At 36.0% G+C, this 22,535-nt stretch overlaps 1 protein-coding gene across 6 annotated transcripts in view; it reads left to right on the forward strand.

Moving 5' to 3' along the window:
- Nucleotides 1-22,535, forward strand: part of ZNF521 (zinc finger protein 521) — a 355,589-nt gene that overhangs the window by 15,605 nt on the left and 317,449 nt on the right. For all 6 annotated transcript variants that reach the window (XR_015695657.1, XM_087707161.1, XM_087707157.1 and 3 more), the window contains one exon: nucleotides 11,852-11,908. Coding sequence is in view for 3 of the 6 variants with exons in the window: in XM_087707157.1 (XP_087563283.1) it covers nucleotides 11,852-11,908 (57 nt within the window). In the remaining 3 variants the exon portion in view is untranslated. The remainder of the gene's footprint in view (nucleotides 1-11,851; nucleotides 11,909-22,535) is intronic.

The raw sequence follows: 22,535 nt of genomic DNA on the forward strand, positions 1-22,535 counted from the left end.
ACTTTCTTCCATGATTTATCAATTATTGGAATCAATATTCTTGATAAATTGTTTAAACAGTGTTTATATATCCAGTTTAAGTAACAGCTCTATCATGCTGTTCATATGATGACTGCCTTTCTTGGGTTTGACAGACAACCAAGAGGAAAGAAAAGAAAATCAAGGATTCCCAAGATACCAAAAAACAAACAAACAGCTAGGGACAAACATGTATAAAACCCATAAAAATATGGTATTTATTTTAAGCAGTTAATTTCTCTTGCAGAATGTCTTCTTCAGGACCAGTCTTAATGATACTTCTAGAATAATATGATAATGTTCTAAATTCCATACAGTGCACACATTTTTGTTTTTCTAGCTCATGATTGTCCTTAGCTACTGTTGTCATTGTTGTTTTATATTTTTGGATCCCATTTTCCTCTTTTACTTTATTTTCATGGGATGCATTTTATGGACATTTGCTAGCAGTGACCAATTTACGTGATGAATCATCTTGTAGACACTCTTCTAGAAAAAGTTTTCAAAGTATGATGTGATAGCTGACTTTGACATGAAATTAAATATATAAAACAAATATTAATTGCAGAGTTTCTCTTTTTTGGCATTTAAGTAATATAGGTATTTTACTTAATTGTTATGGTCACCAAAATTTAAAACATATTAATAACTTCATGGATGAGTTGGCTTTCTTGGAGATTCAGTATTCAAAGTTTAATGGGAATCCCTAGCGCTGCGTAATGGAGTGAGCTCCCGTTACTTGTCCCAGCTTTTGCCAACCTATCAATTCTAAAGCATGTAAAAATGCAAGTAGAAAAATATGGACCACTTTGGTGGGAAGGTAACCGCGCTCTGTGCGCATTCAGAATTTAGTCATGTCGGCTACATGACAACGAAGATATCTTTGGACAGTGCTGGCTCTTCAGCTTTGAAACGGAGATGAGCACCAATTCCTAGAGTCAGGAACGAGTAGCACGTATGCGCGGGGGAACTTTTACCTTTACCTTTATGCTTATCAAGTAAAGGTGACGTAGTTAGAAAATCTTACCAAATAGACATTAACCCAAAATTAAAAAATGGGATCATATTCAGTTTTCCCAAGGAAGTGAACATTTGGAAATACTATTGAATAAACATGGTTGTACTATATTTGTATATGATATTATAAAGATTTAAGAATAAAGAAAACAGTACTGTTTAAGCTACCTTCCCCTATGCTGATGGCATCTAGGCTGCACATCTTTCATAAAAAGCAATTCTAAGGGATCCAGTTGGGAAAGACAGCATTTAACTATTCCACAACTCTATAGATTCTATTTTAGCTCCAGATATTTATTTTTTCTGGGTAGACAATTGAATATGTCCCCAAAGAATAGATAGGCACTTTGATTGCATTTCCTCTGTGGCTGTGGAAGAACTCCAGTAAAACTCTGTTGAATTCAAGATCCATGACTTTTATACGTGATGATGCCTCTTATGGCAAACACTATTTCCAAATTACCCTGCTTGACAGCAATGTTACATCATAATTATGACATTCTGCCATTTGGTCTGCATATAAGAAAAAATGAAAAAGCTGCAAAAATCTTAAGCACCTGACTTAAGTCCTTTAAAATTGTTAAGAGTGTATTTGCTGTGTATTAATGTGGAACAAACATTTGTAGTAATTTTGCACTAATAGAGCAATACAGGTAGTTCTTGTTTAGTGATTGATAGTGACTTGATAATTATGGCAGTAAGAAAAAGGTAATTTTGCAACCAAGCTTCGCATTTAAGACTTTATGTACTTTATGTACTTTTCACACATCTGTAAAGCAAAGGAAAGCTGAAGTAAGATTGTAGGAACAGTCACGGTTTCACTTAGCAGCTACTTTGCTTAATGACTGACTTGCTAGTTTGAGTTGTGCTCATGAGAGGACTACCTATAACTCAGAGTCTGTATAATTAATTTGCCTGCTTTTAAAACTACAGAGACTTGTCCAGCTAGGGTCTGAGAATCGGACATGATTCAGTGGAAGAAACAAAAAAAGCCTTTGGTTAGAAGGCATATTACAAACAATTTATCACAATACCGTGTTGCTTTTAAATGTTGTTATGTTCAATTATAGGTTGAGATACAACGTATAGAAATCCTTACATTGTGAATCTGATCTTTACTGATATATTTTAAAAGGACATAATCAGAGGTGGTATTCAGCCAGTTCAAAGTGGTTCTGGTAGTGGAAATTTTGAGTAGTTCGGAGAACCGACATATGACCCCGTCTTCCCATTCCCTGTCCTATATTACCTTGTGGCTCAGCTGATTCGCTCAGCAGAACACATTGTCATGCCTCAGTTGAACTAATTAACAGCTGAGATCACCAGCGCAGACACCGAGGATGGTCTTTGAGTGTGGCGTGCAAAGCACTCTCTCATAGAACCGGTAGGAAAAGATTTGGAATCCCACCACTAGACATAATGTAACTTCACCCAAGATCTTACATCTTTTCTAAATATTAAAAAATATTAAAAAGAGTCCCAGAAATATTTCTGCTACTGATGAGATATAATCAGAAGGTTCCTTTGAGCCTTTTAATTATTAAAACATGGATATGGAAGGTGTTGTTTAAGATATATGATTTTATCCCAGGTAGGGATGAGCAAGCTATATTTCCCAAGTTCCCTTTTTGCAATTCTTCAAATTCCATCTCATGGATGACATATGTCTTCAGCACTCAGGGTGAAAAATACATAAAAACTTTGGTATTCCTTCTCATAGAAATACTATATATCGGTATAGAGAAAACCCCAAACTCAAATTAAGGAGGAATCATTTAACCATTGAGAACTAATCTGCTGTAATGATTAAAGCATCAAATTAGAAACGGAAAGATTGTGACTTCTAGTGCTGCTATCAGCACAAAGCCAGCTGTGTGATCTTGGGCTAGTTACTTTCAGTCCTAGGAAAGAGACAGTGGAAAACCATGTCTGAAAAACCTTATCAAGAGCCGTGGTGGCACATTGATTAGAGTGTGGTACTGCAGGCTACTTCTGCTGATCACCGGCTGCCAGCAGTTCAAATTTCACAAGGCTCAATGTTGACCAATCCTTCCATCCTTCCGAGGTTGGTAAAATGAGGACCCAGATTCTTGGGGTCAATATGCTGACTCTGTAAACTGCTTAGAGAGCGCTGGCTATAAAGCAATATATAAGTCTAAATTCTATTGCTATTATCAAGAAAATTGCAAGGACTTGTCCACGCAGTTTCCAAGAACCAGACAAAATTTAACAGCAGAAGAACAACAACAAAAAAAAAGACCATGAGAACTGCCTGCTTCCTGAAATCTTGCATCCCTGGAGGATCAGGTAAAGATTGGGCATCCATTTATTCAGGATAGTGACAAGGATAAGATACCCGCTGGAGGTAAAACTAGAAGATTAGAATAAATTATAGTTCTACTGTAGAATCTATAGAAAAACCAAAGGAAAAAGAAAACAGCCTATACCCAAAACCAGTGCTTCCCCTGTGTATCATATGGCCCCACCTACTTTGCAGCCCTCAAGCCATCTAAAAAATTAGTGTGATCCTTGTTGCATATTCTGATTAAAACATTTTAGTATCCCCTAAAAATCCTGGTTTGTCTACATACTACAACTACTGTATCACTCCTCAAAGGAAAAGACTGGCTTTTTATTCATTCCAAAACTTAATTTAAGGTTTTGAGGCTTATTTTGATCATATGATCTAGATTCTAGATTCCTAGATGTATTCTCTTAATGATTTTGTATAGAGTTGCCTTACCCATCCTGGGGTTCTGAAGGTGTGATGGGACCAAGTTTAAAATAAAAAAGTGTCAACAAATCCTGGGTTACAAGTTAGGAACAACTAACATAAATGTCAGTTCATGGCTATAAAATGAAAACTTGACGGATTCCATATCACATATCCAAATAACAATCCCTTTTATGAAAATTTGCTATCTCTAATATTATAAGTATTGTATGATATGTGCTGTTATGTAGTTTTTTATTAAGTTTAAGATTGAAACTTTTACATTGACTAATGTTAAATTACTTTCCTTTCCAATAATAAATGGCTATGGAAGAGATGTTTGTTTAATGATAGCTATCAGTTAACACATGAACATTCTATATCCTTGGAACAACTTCTTGGGAAGGAAGGGAGAAGATACCACTTAAGTCTCTGAACTATAGGGAGTAGAACTATAGGCTATAGAATCCTCCAAAAAGTTTTGGAGTACATTCTGCGAAGCAACAAGGAGAAGAAAATCCTCCAAAGAGGTCCAGTCTGTGATGGCTTTCACTGTTGATTAACCTACAGTAAGGAATCAATCTATTGAGAACATTATTAAATAAGATTCAAATAGAAAAATTGTCCCTCTTTTTATTTAATTTCCTGGTATGTTTCCAGAGTCTATTTCTGAAATATATCGGCTTATCTTTGAAGTGTTGAGTGTGCACTCAGTGCTTACATCTTTTACATCCATAGGCAGGACAGCAAAAATGCATAAAACCACCCAGAAATTATAGTGATTTATAGATAGTAAAATAATGGCATAGAGATACAAATTCTGTTCTATCTGGGTAGTTCTGTAAATTGTGTATTGATTATGTTAATACAACTAGTGTGTCTATTACTTGTCTGCTGATACTGCTTAAACATGCAGATCGAATGCTTTTTTTCCTTGAAAAGTTTTATTCTAGTGGGAACAGTCATATAAAATGAGTGAAAAGATGAATTTTAAATTCTCATGAACCAAAGAGTTTATAAGACAACTGTGTATTAAACTATAGGAAATGTAAAATGCAGCCACAAAGAAATGTGAACCATTATGTTAAGTCTAACCTCTTTTCTCATATAGTCTCTTCTGTAACTTTTGTTCCTGAATTAAGCTTATTTTCTTTCATGTTCCTTAAGGAAACCATTTTAAAAAGGATTCAGAATCAATAGCAATCTATTTTTATAGTTTATTTTGGGATATGTGGCTTCTCTTACTTTGTTTAACAAGCTGAAAAGAGCCTCAGTCATTCAGGACAGTAGGTGTCTTTAAAAAATTTATTAACCTGCGCTTGTGTAAAAGAAAATAGACTTTTTTTTCAATTATCCAAAACCTTTATTTTTATTATAGCTTGTAATAGCATAAATGCAATAAATCACAGCTTTTTTCATCTATAAACGATTTTCTTTAAGATTAAATGTGCCTTCTTATTGTGTTCTTGCAGATTTATACTCACTGATTCTCTCCACCATTCTTTCCTTTTTTAAGTCTCAAGTGTACATCTCTTAAGCTTGGCCTTTATATAAAGAGGCATCATAATCAAAAATGGAATCTGTGACTGTAGAACATAAGGCATGTAATGAATTTAGTTCTATAGGTTTTCTTGGTTGTGTTCAAAGACTTTTTTATTTTGCTCTATATCAGTGTTTTTCAACCACTGTGCCGCGGCACACTAGTGTGCCGTGACATAGTGTAAGGTGTGCCGTGGGAAAAACACCTTATATATAGTCAATATAGGCACAGAGTTAAAATTTTTTAACATTTTCTAATGGTGGTATGCCTCGTGATTTTTTTCATGAAAAAAGTGTGCCTTTGCACAAAAAAGGTTGAAAAACACTGCTCTATATATCTGTCATTAAATTTAGAAAACCTCATCTTTCACTGTTTCAGGTAGCTATTTCAATTAGCAATCATTTCTTGCTTTAACATAATGGGTGGAATTCATTCATTCATTCATTCATTCATTCATTCATTCATGCAATCAATTTCTATAGCTGCCCATCTCAATTAGTGACTCTGGGTGGCTTACAATTTCAAAAGTATAAAACCATTAAAATAAATAAAAATATCTTTAAAACAATAAAGAACATTTTGAAAACAATAGAAAAACATTCAAACCAAGTATATACAGCAGCTGAGATACTTGGGTAGTTAACAGTAAAACCAGAAAACAGGGTCCTTAACACATGGGCCCTTAATATATTCAGCACCCCACAGCCAAATTTTTAAAGCCTTACAAAAGGCCAAAAGGGTTGAAGTCACTCTAATCTCCAAGGGGAAGTTATTTTACAGATCAGAGGTTATTGTAGAAAAGGTGTCTTCTAGTCCCCACCAGCTGACACTTTTTGGCTGACAGCATCTTCAGCATGCCCAATCAGCTTATTTTGTTTACCATGCCCAGGTGATACAGTTTCCTTTTTAAAAAATAAAATTCTGGAAGCCAAAGATGAAGGACTGTCTAATTACATAATTGTATCTCCTACATGGGTAGCATCCACAGAAAAACATTAAACAACAATAATAATCCACAGCAAAACATTCTATAATAATAATAATAACAGCAGCAACAATAATTTATTAAACACAAATGCCTTCTGACTTCCCATGACTGTTCTCCCATATGTGAAAAACTGGGATCCAAACCATATTTCCCACTGTGGACAGTATTGTAATTCAAGAGAGTGGCTCTTCAGTGAAGTCATCAGAAGGAAAAGAGTTGCTAGTTTTTTGAATACTCTATGGAAATATATTAATTAGTTTATTGTTATTTTTGAGCTGTGCCTATTTGGTTGCTGCATTAGTTACCTATAAGCTTCCAAACTTAATATAGTTGTTGTTAACTGTAAGCTTGACATGGTGCTGTGTCCAGTTATTTGGAAGTCCAGTTTCTTCAGAAATGATTTTTCTGAAGCTATGAAGTCATCAAGAAACATGCTGCTTACAGTCATGGTGGTTGGGAAACTGGACCAGAGTTAGCTTTCTCTGTTGTTGTTTCAATGCTCTGAAATGTTTTGCCCCAGACATATGCCTTTGTTATGCAAATTCCAAATCTATTGATTTTCCCATTTTTACCAGCTACTTTACTTTGTCACAACAGAAATCATTTGTATTCTCTATTCTATACTATACCATTTATGTCTTGGCCCTAAACAAATGTTCAGTAATGGAGTTAGCAGCACTGCCATCCAAACAGAAAATGCTAATGCCTTCTAATCATTGTTTTGCAAGGGATTGTGTGTTGCAGTGAGATTAAAGAAGCACTGATAAAGGAAAAGGTTAGATGAGCTATGATGCAGTACTTGTATGTGTTTTTAAGAGTGCACCTTCTCTCATCATAGCTTATCATTTGCTTAGCTTTACCATCATTTCATTTAATTGCATTTCTTCAGTTTCATAGAGTAAGGCATCAAAAATGGGACATGGCAATTTTGCAAAATATTGGAACAGCATTTTGCAATTGCTCTTAAATTATGAGTATGGCATTGCCATACTTCCACTAATAAGTGATACATTTAATAAATGCAAATCAGTTGGATACTCACTTTAATACAGTCACTGAAGCAGATATTGTGTCATGAAATAACAATCAAAGCAATAAGAGAATTTTGTGAAATGATCCAGGATATTCCTACTCGCACAAGGTCCTCCATAAATAGATCTTTGAGACAACTATACGGATCTGAATGCAGATTGTAAAACTTCAGAAAACTAACACATCATTGCAATAGAGAAAAGAGGAAAATACAATTCCTTCCCTCCCCTCTGTTCTTCTTCCCTTCCTATCCCATTCCAATTTGAAAACCATTTTTGGTTTCCAGCACACATAGGACTTCATCCATCATGCTAGTAAGACTGATTATCTCTGTTTGGTCTTTTTAATTAACAAGTATCCGTGATTAGATAACTATTGTGGATGGAATTGCTAGTAGGCATGCTGTTTGTTCAACAGTAGTTGGTCAATTCTACAATATTTGCATTTCATTAAGGTGTTTACAGGACATGTTCTATCTCTAAAGTTATTTGGTGTGGCTTGGTTAAGAAGTGACTACAATTTGCGGACATTGCAGTTTGTGAGGAAATTATAGATATGCTCTGAAGAATTATAGAATGTAAGAAGTCCCTGTGCCATTTCCCCCCTCTTTCTTCCACAATGAGAGAACTGGGTGTGTTTTCCTTGAGACCGTTTTTGCAATTCTAAGTTCCAAAAATAGCAACAGTAAATTATATGAAAAATACAGTTGATTTGATAGAAGTAATTTGAATTATTTTTAGCCCTTATGATTGCACATCCTGATCTGTTAATGTTTTATACTGTATTATGTTTCTGTGTATGTATGTTCTGTTTATTACTTATTAATTTGGAGCAGTTAGAACTATTTTATTTAATCAAAAAGCACATTAACATTCATAACAAACAAAAATAGTAGTGGATTTGATAGAGCAGCTACTGATGGTAACCAGTCATATTCTGATCTTATCTAACACTGTAATGTTAATACTTTGCTTCATAAGCTTCCATTGACCAAATTTAGAAAGTAAGCATAAGGCTTTGATTGATCTTATCGGGTGCTACACAATTCACATCCGTCACTGCAGGTAGGATGCTAGCACCACAGTCACTATTATTAAGAATTTGTGGCATTGTTAGGCTGACTGCTGAGCTCATCCTGCAGTTTGTGTTTTTTAAAGGGCTTTTACTCCCAATATCATGGGGGGATATGTTCTTGTCTTCTGCAGAATGGCCACTCAGAAGAACACCTGAAATTACTTTTTTTGGCTAAATCTGATCTATGTCAAACTTTACATTTGACATTCAAATTAAAAATACACGATTCAGTGATTTTTAGAAAGAGATGTTTTAATTTAAGTATGTCTTAAATATTTGAAATATATTTCTGAGTCGTTTCATTTTATGGGTATTATTTTCTCTGTAGCTATTCAGAATTTATAATTAATAGTCATTATAAACATTGTTCTGTAGTCTTCTTTATTTAAGGTAACCAGTCAGAACAAAAATCTGTAGACACTTTTCTTTTCTTTTACTTCTACATCTCTCTCTCAAGTAGGAAGGAATTAAAGTTATCATGATGATATACTAAATTTTGATTTTCTGTTTCAGCTATTTAGTAAAAAAAAAAGCATTAGGCCTAATTCAAAATTGATACCCCAAATTGATATCTCTTGTCTATTAAATTTCATTTAACCATGGCAATTTTCTATATTTGAATGAAATGACAAAAATACTTTGTTGTAGGTTTCATAATGAGGTTTTAACAGAAGAAGAGATAAAAGCCTGAGAGCCTAAGACTCAGTTTATCTCTTGTTCAAAACACCCATAGTTTGCAATTCTGAAGTTTTACAGTATTTATTAAATAACTTTTAAGAGCTTCTTATAAGCAATGCAAATATTTCTCCTGACTCATACCAATACTATCAGTTGTTAGTCCTGCTTTGTAATTGCAAACTCAAAAAGAATAGAAGGAATCATTGATTGAGTCCAAGAACTATAAGTGAAAAGTAAAAGCAGAGACTTTGACATTTACTGGAATATTGGAATATGCTACTGACTGCAAGGAAATAAGAGAAATTCTTTTTAGCTTCTGCAAATATGACCAGAATGTCTTCTTCCATCTACTGGAATTTATCCCTTTATATCACTCATCTAAAATATTGTTATTAAAACATGCTGCTGATTTTTTTGAAAAGGTTACCTGAAGGGCAGGAAGCCTTTTAGTATTTAGGCATCTTTGAGCAAAGACAAAGAATAGAATACTGCATGGATATATGTTAGAGATAGAACTTGTATTACAGTATCATGATACATGTTTTGTCATTTTGTAAAATCTTACTAATTGAATGAATACTTCTGCAAAAGACTACTCTTAGCATTCTCAAAGTGCTGCTGCACTTTCATTTTGTTTATTAGGTATTAAGGAAGAGATTGAGAATAGTTTCAGAGACTTTATACCTAAGGTGACCAGATTTTCAGATTGGCCGGGGCGGGGCGGGGGGGGGGGGGGGCTTGATTAAAATTTTTATACGGAGCAACAAAAATTTTCATATAACGCAAAAATAGTATTGTAATTTTTTTTATTTCAACATAACTACAATTTACAAATATAAATTGTAACTCTTGCCAAAAATCAACATTTTGATCACGTGACCATGCGGATCCTGCAACGGTCGCTAAGTGTGAAAATGGTCGCTAAGTGTCAAAAATGGTCATCAATCACTTTTTTCAATGCCATTGTAACTTTGGTCACTATACCACCTTTCTTGCCACAGTTCTTAAGTGAATAACTGTAGCTGGTATTTTGTATTTTGGATAGAATCTTTTTTTAAATAGTCTAAGACAATTTAAAAAAAGAATCCACCCAGAATAAAGCTATCTTAAAAAATCCTATGCACAATAAATAAAATATTATTTTAAAATACATTAAAAAAATAAAAGAAAAAAACCCAGCTCACTTACCAGCAGGCACAAGTCAATCCAGAATGATGTAGATGTTAATACAAAGAACTGATCAAATTAAAATGATGAAATTAGTCAGGGAAATATTTTTCAAAGAAACTTTTGGCACCATTTTTTCTTCTACACGAGCCGACCTCCAACCTCTGTGCCCCTCCCCTCCGGAAAATCCAGGAAGTAACACTCACGGCCCCTCTAGCCAAGCATTTCCTGGAGCTCTATGGTACTTGGTCATTTTTTCTTATAAAATGAGGTAAAGGGCGCGGGGAGGGGTCCGTTTTCTTGCTTTAAAGTTTTAATATCTTCAATGAAAGTACTGAGACAGAGAGAGAGGTTAGACAGGGTAGGGTGTCTTTTGTCTTGCCCCGGTTAGGATTTCTTAAGCAAATCCACTGGGCTTTCAACATGAAGCCAGAAAATCGGGACTTTTTAAAAACAGCCCGGGACACGGGACAAATTGTTATAAAGTGTGACCATCCTGCTGAAATCGGGACGTCTGGTCACCTTATTTATACCTGTCTTCACTACCATCTGGCAAACATGGATAAAGCCCATAAAATGCAAGCAAATAGAGGAGTGAAAAATTTAGGTGCAATGGCACATATATACAGTGGCTTAAGTAGGGGTTGGCTGAATGTACTTTCTACTAGACAGTCCATAGGGGGTTTGCCTACCGAAATATTCATAATTATTTTTCACAATACTTGACATAACTTCCATATTAATAGATTATTTCCCTTTATCTGCCTATTTCCTATAGAATATTGCACTACAATTCAGTAAAAATTGTATCAAGAATTAAGTATATTGTAAAATAACTCTGTAAGTTGTAGTTATTATACATTATCTCAAGTTTTGACAACATAGGTATAGGTGATTTGTGTATGTGTGTGCATGAATGTGTGAATAAATGCCCATTTTGGCTTTGTGACTATTGCATAAATCCTTTGCTTTAATATTGGAAACGATGTCCAATAGTCTACTGTCTATGCAGATTAATACTTTTTGTGCTTATTTGAATGGAGTTAAAAAAAGTAATTTTCTTTCTTTGCAAATTGCTATGGTGCAGGATTCTAGTTCTACAGCCAAATGTCAATTACCTGGATAACTTCAGTGCAATGAAGCCGACTGTAACTCAGGCAAATTGAAAGGGTTACTGGAATGAGAAATCTGCACTGATGTGCTACATTGAGTAGACAAGTTCTATATTCAAAGTTCTACATCTTTTGATTTAATAATATTTGGATTAAATTTTTAAAAAATGTAATATATTTCCAAATTTATGGGTTAAGAAGGTGCTACTTCTTGGTACTTTTGCTAGCTGGATTTTTTCAAGTAAGAATATGTTTTGTGGGATGTTTTGCTTTAGCCAGGACTGATTTTTCTTAAGACGTGCAACATTTTTGAATAGTTTCAAAGGTGACTCCATATTTGGTTCAAATTCCTTTTAGATAATCTTGTACCAGGCAAGTACATTTCTTCAACATGAAAAGGGATGATAGCTAAAAACAGAAAAAGGTAAAACAGATATGTCAATGTTTTGGGATATTTAAAGACATTTACATTACTTACTGCTTTCTTGTTTATTTTTATCTTCCCCTGACAGTAGAAGAAAATGAATCAGAGGACCAGGAAGGAGTGGAACAATCAGCAGTGCCGACAGGTAATTTCCATGCCAACCATGATGTTTCTCTGTTTTTCAAAAACATGACACGTTTGGTTTTTTCTCCTCATGCAGAAAACAATGGAACATTTAAAGAGTGATATGGATTTCTAAAAGTGCCTTTTTTGTAAACATGAGTTCTCCTTCAGTTATTCAGTTATTATTACCTAGGTAATGTTCTGTTATGCTTCTGAAGTAGATCTGTGTACAAATTAGCTATTTGTTGATCTGTTTTCTAGAAGTCCAGTTTTTCCATTCATTTTACACAGGATCATCTGCCTATTTTTCAAAATAGTGGAAGTTTAAACAAGGAAGCAGCAAAAGAAGAATAAAACTTGTTTACATTGCTCTGGCACATGCACATTTCTGGATTGTGGCCAGGCATTTCTGCAGGCTGGTTACTTTCACAAATAAGCATGCAGTTTAAATCTTAATCCACTGATTTTGTTAGCAGTCACTGATCCCTACATTTAAGTCACTGGGAGTTGTGCAGATAAAGACTTAGTTCAGTCAGCAAGATTTTAGATTGGAAATTTGACCTGTTCATTATAAATGGGGGTTAATAGCATGTTGCTTCTTATAACAGCTCTCTTTAGTTTTTGTTTTTCCTTTGAAAAATAATTGTACTATGGTTCAGGGTCAATTAAATCCTTTAGTTTGTTTGATTAGTTGTTCTAGAAATAATAATTAAATATTCTTTGTGCAAAAAAGTAATTGTACTGTATGTTTTATTGGTATTGGTTTATAGATTAACGTATAAGGATCCCAGCAATCTTAAAAAGAAATACTACTGTTTTAATTGTGCTTTTCTTATATTTAAGAAGCTAACAATACATATTGCAATTGAACAAACCAGATTTCCTCTATCAAGTGCTTTCATAATTACAAGTCTAATAATTCCAACCAACAGAAGGCAATTTTTATGCCTGCTGGGATTAAAGTCCAGTTAAAGTCCAACATATTTGGAGAGCTTCTAGGTGAGGAAGGCTGGTAGATCAGGTTGGATGATTCTTTGACAAAGTGATTTGGAATTAAACAATTAGTTATGTAATTAATGAATCATTTTCTGCCCTCAATAAAACTAGATTCACATCCACATTTCTGGAATATTGTATATGTTATATTTTTATATTGTACCACTCCAGTGCAACAGATTAGTTGTTTAACTACATAATTTTTAAACTCTCTCTTTAGATATTTATATAACTGATTGGAGAGATGACTTTTTATTTGAAAGAAAACAGGAATTTAATTTGTACAATTATTGTGGAACCTATTTTCCAATGTGTTTGTCTTGTCAGTTTTTAAATATCTGTAGTAAATGATATCATTTCTTGTTGCTATTTAGTTTTAGGTATTTGCACTAAAATATAACTGACTGCTTGACATGTAATCTAAGATTGGTTCAGCTATCAAAAAACTGCTGCACAGTATACACACACATTCAATAATTCATGCTATCTTACTGATATTAGAATGTATTGGCCTTACTTACTATAGGTAATATTTAAGTACTATTAGAAGTACCTAGATGGGATGAGTGAAAGCTCGTTCCATATAAGATCTTTATAAAAAATAAAAAGATTATCACAGTTTATTATTTCTTTCATATATCTCTGGCATTTCTATCTCTTATAATTTCTATCTCTGGCCTATATGTCCGTCCATCCATCCATCCATCCATCCATCCATCCATCCATCCATCCATCCATCCATCCATCCATCTATCCAAACCCTCCTCTCCTCACAATGCACACATATTTATAAAATAAATAATAGTTAAACAAATATATCATTCTGTATCATGGTAAAAGAAAACCAATGGAAAAGGAGAGAAATTAGGCTAATCCAGAAATTTGTGCAAGAAAAAGAAGGCTGTTATGCCAGGCCTGAATAGTTTTAAATTTATAGAACAAACACATTTATTTCTGAAGATAGTAGTGAATTGCAAGGAAGAATCAGTCAAAGTTCAGCATGCAACAATTTGTGAACTACCTTTTTTTTTTTTGCTACTTTATTTCTTGCCACAACACACATAGATACTAATTTCTGTACAAGATTTTAGTTAGCTAATTATGCATCAGACTTCAGCTAATGCATACAAACATATTCGGGTCTCCCTCCCTTCTGCCTTCAAAGGAATGTAACAAATTGTTTTATGGTCCACTGGTTCTATCACAGTTTTTATACTATTCCAAGGTTAATGATCTTCCTCCTTGGAATAATATTACTTCTTCTACTAAAACTGTACGCCTTTCCTAAGATGTTCCTAGGTGTGTAGTTCTTATTACATTCATCAGAGAGTTAATCAAGGATTTCAATTATAGCTTAGTTGGCAGCTTCGTAGAGATGGGACAACCCTGATTTTTTTTTTTTTGAGTTCTGAGTTATTTTCTTCCTCTGCATATCTGCGCTGCATAGACAGATCTCTCTCTGTAGAGCAGTAATGGCAAACCCTTTTTGTAAAGGCGTGCCAAAATTGTGTGTGCGCGTGCTACCGCGCATGTGCCCACACCCACAATGGAATGTGCCCCACCCACCTGCACATGCGTGCACATCCCTGTGCATTTGCACATGCTCCACATACACAGGGGGGAGTTTTCACCCTTCCCAGGCTCCGGAGGCTTTCCTGAAGCCTGGGGAGGGTGAAAATGGCCTTCCCCGGTCCCCCGGAGACCTGTCAGAAACGGATTTTTTCCAAACTTCCGGTTGGCCCATTGGGCCTGTTTTTTGCCCCCTAGGTTCTGGAAGCTTTCCTGAAGCCTGGGGAGGGTGAAAATGGCATCCACTGACACTCCAGAAGGCCGAATATCAGCGGCTCGCTTGTCAGCAAATATGGCTCCGCGTGCTACCTGTGGCACACGTGCCATAGGTTTACCATCATGGCTGTATAGTCTTACTTTCTGTGATCTTAAATCATTACAGAATCATTGTGAAACTTTTTTCAGCACTCCAAACGGCCTAATTCCACCTTTGATTCTTGAGTACTTTCCTTTTCTCCCTCTCTTAGTCCAGACCAAGTTTTGTGTCTCTCCTTAGCCATTTCGTCTGGTACAAACCAATGTTCCCTCTAATTTTTTTTCAGTGTGAGCGGAAAAGTATAGTGTTTGAGCGGCACATTTTCATGCCTGAGCACCTGAATTTTTTTCACAGATGTCACCTAAGACAACAACGAAATCAGTGTTATTTGAAACTCAAAGTTATGTTTATTCAAGGTACCCGCTTAATTAAAAGTGTTATATAATATCAGTATCACTTAACAACGGTCCTGCTTAGCAACCAAAATGTTGGCTCAGAAACTCTGGCATTGAAGCACGCAAGTCTTAAAGCTGTCAAGTTACAAGACCCTTGCACCCCTAACCCTTTAGGAAAAAAAACCCCAAGGGTCTTCAAACCTGACAGCTTTAAGCCTTGCTGACTTCAACTCCCAGAATTCCTCCTCCAGTCATGTTGCAGCAACCTCATCTGCGTGGATCTGCTCCATCTTCGGGTTTTTTCACAGGAGGCAGGGCTGCTGCTGAAGATGCCAACGAGCCCCCACCGCCACTAGAATATGCATTTGTTTAGCATGACATAGAATAGTCTTTCAACCAGAAGTATGGAATAAAAGAGAGACTGATAAATATTAAAAAAAATAAAACCAAAAAGCAGCTATTTATTTGAGTTCTAGATAAACATTTAGTTCAGATTTAATAGTGTTTCAGAGATGTGGCTGTCAGCTATTTGTGTATGTATGTTATTATTATGGAAGGTTAGATGAGATTTCACCAACATTATTCACCCCTGATTAATGCATTCATTCTAATAATCGAGTCTGACTCTGAATTACAAATCTATGTCTGAAGAATCTGGGTTAAGTTTTGGATTGGAAATTTGGGGAACATGAAAGTTTATGCATAATTTTTGTAATTTTTTCATTGGGTCTTAATAATGATTTTATTCATTTGGGATTTTTTTCATAGGCTTAACACAGCTCTAATTTTGTTATTAGGAGCAATGTAATATTGGCCACTAATGTATTGTATACAGGTTGCCTTAGAAGGTAATACCTTTTGTATAGTAGGAACTTAAGATAGGCAGACTTCATACAGATAAACAATTGAGAAATATTGTTCTTTTTAAAAAGCAGTGTTAATTGCTGCACCTTTCTCATATTAAGTATATTAGCTCAAGTTCATGTTAGGAAAAACTTTCAGTCTTAAAGGTTTGGTGAGGAGAAATCCAAAAATTCTTTTAAAGAATTTAAATTAAATTTGAGGTTACCTCTGCTTTCGCTCTTCCTCCCTCAGTTGTGCAGCAGCGGCAGCGGCAGCTCTCAGCCTATGGCGGCAGCGTCACGCAGGCTGTGGAAGGAGGAGGAGGAGGAGGAGGAGAAGGGAACCAAAGAGAGGCTTTCACCGGGTCTGCGCCCCACAGCCAGGACCGTCCTTGCGCCTCAAGCCGCGTTTCTTCCTGCAAAGCCCTTCAGGCAACCCGAGAGTTCCGCTTGACGCCAGAAGGGCTTTGCAGGAAGAAACGCGGCTTGAGGCGCAAGGACGGTCCTGGCTGTGGGGCGCAGACCCGGTAACAGCCTCTCTTTGGTTCCCTCCTCCTCCCCCTCCTTCCACAGCCTGCGTGACACTGCCGCCGTAGGCTGAGAGCTGCCGCTGAAACAAGTTTGGGGAGGTCCTTTGCAGGCGGCCAGTTCTAGCCGCCTGCAAAGGACTTCCCCACGTTTGCTTTGAAAGAAATCTCTGCGCGGCAGTTAGAAACCTCTCCGCGGGGGTTTCTTGCCATGTGCGCGGCCGCGCAGCCGCGCACCTTAGAGCGAACAGTGGTACAAACCTTCTGCCAGCTTCTTAGCCATTTAACTTTGCTTTTAAGTAAGAGAGATTTTGTATATGAGAACTGTATAAGTGCAGTTTTTATATCTGGGAGGCTGTATGATCCTTGGCAGAGAGTTAGCTTCTGTGTTCTGCCACAGAACTATGTCAATTAAAATTATTGATATAGTCATATATCCTGGTTGATTGATGCCTTTAGGTCAGTGTTGATCCTGGCAATTGACTGGACTTGTGTCTGAGCTACATGTTACCTATACATGTATTCTTTCACTTATAGCAGGTCATTTAGTGACCATTACAATGGCGCAGAAAAAAATGACTTATGGATGTTTTTCACATTTATGACCTTTGCAGAATCCTTGTGGGCATGTAATCAGAATTCATACACTTGGCAACTGGCATGTATTTATGACTGCGTCCCAGGGTCGTGTGATCACCTTTTGTGACCTTCTGATAATCAAAGTCAATCGGGAAGCCAGATTCACTTAACAACCATGTTATCTTAACAACTGCAGCAATTCATTTAACAAACATGTCAAGAAAGGTTGTAAAATGGAGCAAAACTCACTTAACTGTCTTGATTAGAAACAGAAATTTGTGAGTCAATTGTGGTCATAGGCTAAGGACTACCTTTATATTTGGAAGTGGTTTGTCTTCTCCCCAGGATTGAGAGAGAATGACTGGCTCAAAGTCACGCAGTAGACTTTGTGACTAAGGCAAGAGTAAAATTCATAGTCTTCCAGCTGATTCAAATTTGATTGTTTTGAAGACAAATAAGTATAAGAAGTTCTCTACATACGGTCTGAAGTTTCTCAAGTAATACTTGGTATCAGAGCTCTGGCTGTTTCCATTAAATGTGCTTTTTATGGAGTACCAAGTTATAAATGTAGTGCAGCTACGGCATATTAATCTTACTGCAGAGATTTAATGAGGCAGTTGTTTTGCAATGGACACTGTTGGGAGCAGACAACGATAGAGTTTTACTTCACTGCTGAACTGCAGAAATATTCCTTTCCTGGTCATAATTATAACCACATGATCTCTTAGTTTTCCTTTCTTTTGCCAGCACTTTTCCATGCAGAAGTGGCTTGGAAGGAGGTCCATTAAAACGCAGTCAAATGGACTGGAAACAGGGCTTTTTTCCTGGTTAGCATGACATTTCAGGCTCTTGCTCAGCTACGGATCTGTGCTTCGTGGAGAAAAATATTTAAGAAGAGTTTTCAAGCATACGTATTGTCTGCTGGGATGGCGGTTAGATAGCCGTTACTTAAATTTAAATTTGATTTTTGTATAGATTTAAAAGTACGTGTTCTAAGACTAGAGAAGGATTTCTGCCTTTAAGGTTGGCCTTAAACCAATCTCTTACTGGAAGTTAATTCGCGTTCTTAGGTTTATTGCTTCTAATTCTTTTAAGCATTTGTATTTTTCATTTTCATCCAAAGTAGAGGTTTCTTTGGATCAAGTTACAGCAATAATATCTCTTGTGAGGAGAAAGACGAAGAAGAAAGTCAATGGGGACAAAAATCTATGGGAACATATACTATTTAAATTTCTATTTATATAAATAACCAGTATAATCTAGAAAACTAGAAGTTCATTTACATACCATATCAATCGGTGGAATTTATTTTAGAACTCTTTTTGTTGCATTTAATAATTTTGCAGCATGTCATATTGACAGATAAACATGCTGAAATAGTTGTTAATATTAAGTATGATTTTCAAATGTCAGTCTGGTTTGTTGAACTAGTCCATTCTGGTTTGAGGCTTTAAGCTTTTAAGAATTTATACTAGGTTGCAAATCTGCAAGTAGCAGTAGAAATATAATCTCTGTGTTTGTGAGTAAACGAATTTGTTAGTTTGGTTCACTCATGCATGCTTTCACAAATAACTGTTTTAGAAAGTATGGTTTCAGTACTGTTATTCCCTTCAGGAGATTATTATTCAGCAAGAATTTATCTCTTCTGGTAATCATTAGGTGAATATTTTATATCTAGGTTGACACTTGCCTATTGAAGGTTAAATTTCTCTGATAAATCTGTTATTTAGAGCCACTGACAGTAAGGAAAATTATAAATCTACTTAAAACACTTTAAGAAAGTATGTATTTAGAAAAGCTGAAATGATTAGAAGTGGCAATATGATAGGTAAGAATATTTGAAAGATAACTTAGTTTAGAGAAATGGATGATCAGAACAGATATGCAAATTAATCTGTGATTGAAAAGTAATTTCAAAGGAAATCATTTTTCTCATCTAAGTATATCACATTTGAAATCATAAAAACTGGAGCTAGACTTTTATAATGCCTGCCTTAATAAAAAGTAGCTGAGAACTAAGAAAAATAATGTGTTCAATTTTGTACGCAAACATGTTAGACCTGGAGATTAAATGTAGACTTCCTATTTTGAATTTTATCATTCAAAAAACAATTGTCAGGCATATGGGCAATTGACAATATTTAGTCATTTTCATTCACAACTAGTCTAAAATAGACTGTAAGATACTAACATAGAGTTGATGTGATAACATTTGTCCCAAACTTATTTGAAGAGAATTGATCTGGCACTTCATGCTTTTGGTTAATACCTACTAGATGTATGCAAAAGGTTTTGATTTCAATATGTCCTGTTTAAGTTTGAAACAGTTGCTTTTAACAAGCCATATGAACCATTTCACTGATATGCAAAACCTTTTATATGACTCTGTAACTCTGCTTTCAGTATCAATGACTTTATAGTAGAAGTATCTTTTCAGAGTAAAAAGTAGGAATGGAAAATATATTCATCAAGAGAAGGCAGAAGCTGCCATAATTCATTACCCAGGGACTGTGACTGAACCCACTCTCATGGGTTTGTCCCCTTAAGAATTGACCTAAAAACTAACATAGCATTTTGCTAGAACATACATTCTGAAGTAACAGCAGCAGGAACTGCCAGTAAGTTGCCTGACTTCTGTCCCAGCAGATTTAAATCTGTAAATGCATAAGTAGATATAACTCTGCTTTTCTCACCCATGACTTCTATTATCCTATTTCCCCCAAAATAAGACCTTCCCGGATAATAAACCCAATCTGGCTTTTGAGCGCATGCACTAAAATAAGCCCTCCCCCGAAAATAAGCCCTCTACGAAAATATTGCAATACAGCAGCAGCCATGAGGTGACCATACTTGCTGCCTCCTGCACCTCAAAAATAATAAGACCTCCCTGAAAATAAGGCCAAGTGCTTATTTCAGGGGTCAAAAGAAAATAAGACCCTGTCTGGGAGGAGCCTACTGGTGGAAGCAGCAAAAAATCAGCTGCCTCCGAATTCCTGGCTACATACCTGTTTAGAGGATCTTCCATCTGACGTCTTATCAGGTTTTCTTATCCTTCAGGCAAGAAGGAAAGAAGAAACTGTTTTGCTGGCAAATGCTCTTCGATTTTTGCAGCTTTTGTGCTTGCAAGGAAAGGGGGGCTAGCCCAAGGCAGAACGGCTGTCCGTGCTGGGAACTTCAAACTGCCTTGTGCAGGACAAAGTAGGTCTCTCCCACTCTGATCAAAGTTTTGTTTGATTTATTCTTATCACGAGCTGGATCCGTTCACTGTGGACATTAATTGCTTATCAACATTTTAGCTTCTTTTCTTTTTCTCCTCCGAAAAATTATTTACTCAGAGGCTTCTAAAATGGCGCCGAGCAGCCTGGTTTCTCCGGTAATAACGAACACTTTTTGCTAGACAATGCAAATCCTCAAAAGAATTCAAAACAAAAGAGATTGCTTATCATTTGTTTTGGTTTCACAATAGAAGAATTTTACTCCTTTATTAACCTTGCTTATTTGGAAGTTAAATGGTGATGAATCTGCTGAATGGTCTTGTTACAATGTTTACTCACTGAAAGTTTTGCCAAGCCTTAAACTTCAAAATAAAAGCCTCTTTTTTTAAAGCTGCTTATTTAGGCAATAGAGTTTTGTTAACTGCAGGCAGATAAATTTTGAAATGGCCTCAAAACCAAATATTAACTTGAAGTCGTCACCCTCTACTTCCAGGGGCACATCCTCAGTGCCTGGCACAAAGCTGCAGCCTCCGCTTCCTACGCCCCCTGCTGGGGATGTGTTAACGAAAGAATTTTTTCTGAGTAATCTAAGCGAGGCTCTTAATGCACAGACAATTAAAATGGAAGATAAATTTAGAGATAATAGAGAGGAGAGAAAAGAGGAAATAAAAGAAATGAAAGAAGAAATTAAAAATGAAATTAAAAGTGAAATAAAAGGACTTAAACAGGAGTTGTATGAGAAATTTGAGGCTAAGGTTGATAAAATTAGAGACGACATGCTGAGTCTTGTAACTGTATTAACAGAACATATTTCTGGAGTGGAAGATACTTTAGAGGTTCTTAATGATGCCAATGCTAACTTGACATTGAAAACAGAGGTGGTGGAACAAAAAGTGGAAAATGCTGAAAAAGAAATTATTATGATACAGTACCGACAAATGGAGTTCGCATTAAGAGTAAGGGGGCTGCGTGAGGAGAAACAGGAGAACCTGAAACAGATCCTATCGGAAGCTTTTGACCGCCTGATGGGAAGACCAGGGACCAATCAAGGCTGGCAAATTGACAAAGCTTACCGCGTCAACTCCTGGCTGGCAAAGCAGAAGCAGCTTCCTCGAGACATCGTTATATATTTTACTACAAGAGAGTTTAGAAATATGGTACTGCAAGCATCTTATAACACTAAGCTTCAAATTGGCGGTCAAGACCTGGTTGTTTTGAAAGAGATACCACCTCCAATGTTAAGAGCCAGGAGAGACTACGCTTTTTTGGTCGAAGAACTCAGAAATCGTCAGATACAGTATAGATGGGATGCACCATTTGGCATCATATTTACATTTGATAAGCAAAGGTACCGCCTCAACTCTGTATGGAAAGCCCGAGATTTTTATTATAATATATTGAAGGCCGGACACCCTGCACCATCTGGACCCAGAGAAAGACCACAAGAAAGACAGGATAGACAGCAAACTACACAACCATCAGACAAGATGGAGCATCTTTCTTCTCTAGAAGTGCAAGGTGCTATGGAACCAAGACCTAGCCGCATGACTACTAGACGTATGGAGAAACAAGCTAAAAAGCAACAGCATCAACAATCATCGGCCATCGATCAAGGATCTACAACAACAAATCTGGAAGCAATGGGAGGAGCTAGACCTAAGGTTAAACAGGCCGTGCAGGAAGCTCTAAAAATGCTTCAACCAACCAAAAATTACAACTAAGATTTTAACATGGAATGTCAATGGACTGAACTCTCCACAGAAGAGGAAGAAAATATTTCATTATCTCAAACAGTTTAAGAACGATGTAATTTGTTTGCAAGAAACTCATATCAAGTCAACTGATCAAAAATATTTGATCAACTCAAAACTTGGTCAACATTTTGCAGCTTCTGCTATGGAAAAGAAGAATGGTATAGTTGTATACTTAAGAAAAGATATGAAAGCTGAATTAATAGAAGCAGATCCCTTCGGAAGATATATTGCTTTAGACTTAATCTTAGAAGGGAAAAAGACATTACTTTTGGGAATTTATGCTCCCAATCAACAGCAAGATAGATTCTATAGAAATCTTCATGCTAAATTAGTACAGTGGGACTATAGTTCCTGTATACTATTGGGTGACTGGAATGGAGTGATAGACACTAAGAGAGATAAGAAGATTTCCCGCCTAAATACCAAGATGCGAGCAAAGTTACCCAAATCTTTCTTTGACATTATGGATGATTTTGAATTGAGAGATATTTGGCGAGAAAGAAATGCAGAGGAATA

This window comes from Thamnophis sirtalis, unplaced genomic scaffold, assembly GCF_051295495.1.
Source record: "Thamnophis sirtalis isolate CommonGarterSnake01/CBP01778 unplaced genomic scaffold, rThaSir2_p1.2 scaffold_2, whole genome shotgun sequence".
Taxonomy (NCBI): domain Eukaryota; kingdom Metazoa; phylum Chordata; class Lepidosauria; order Squamata; family Natricidae; genus Thamnophis; species Thamnophis sirtalis.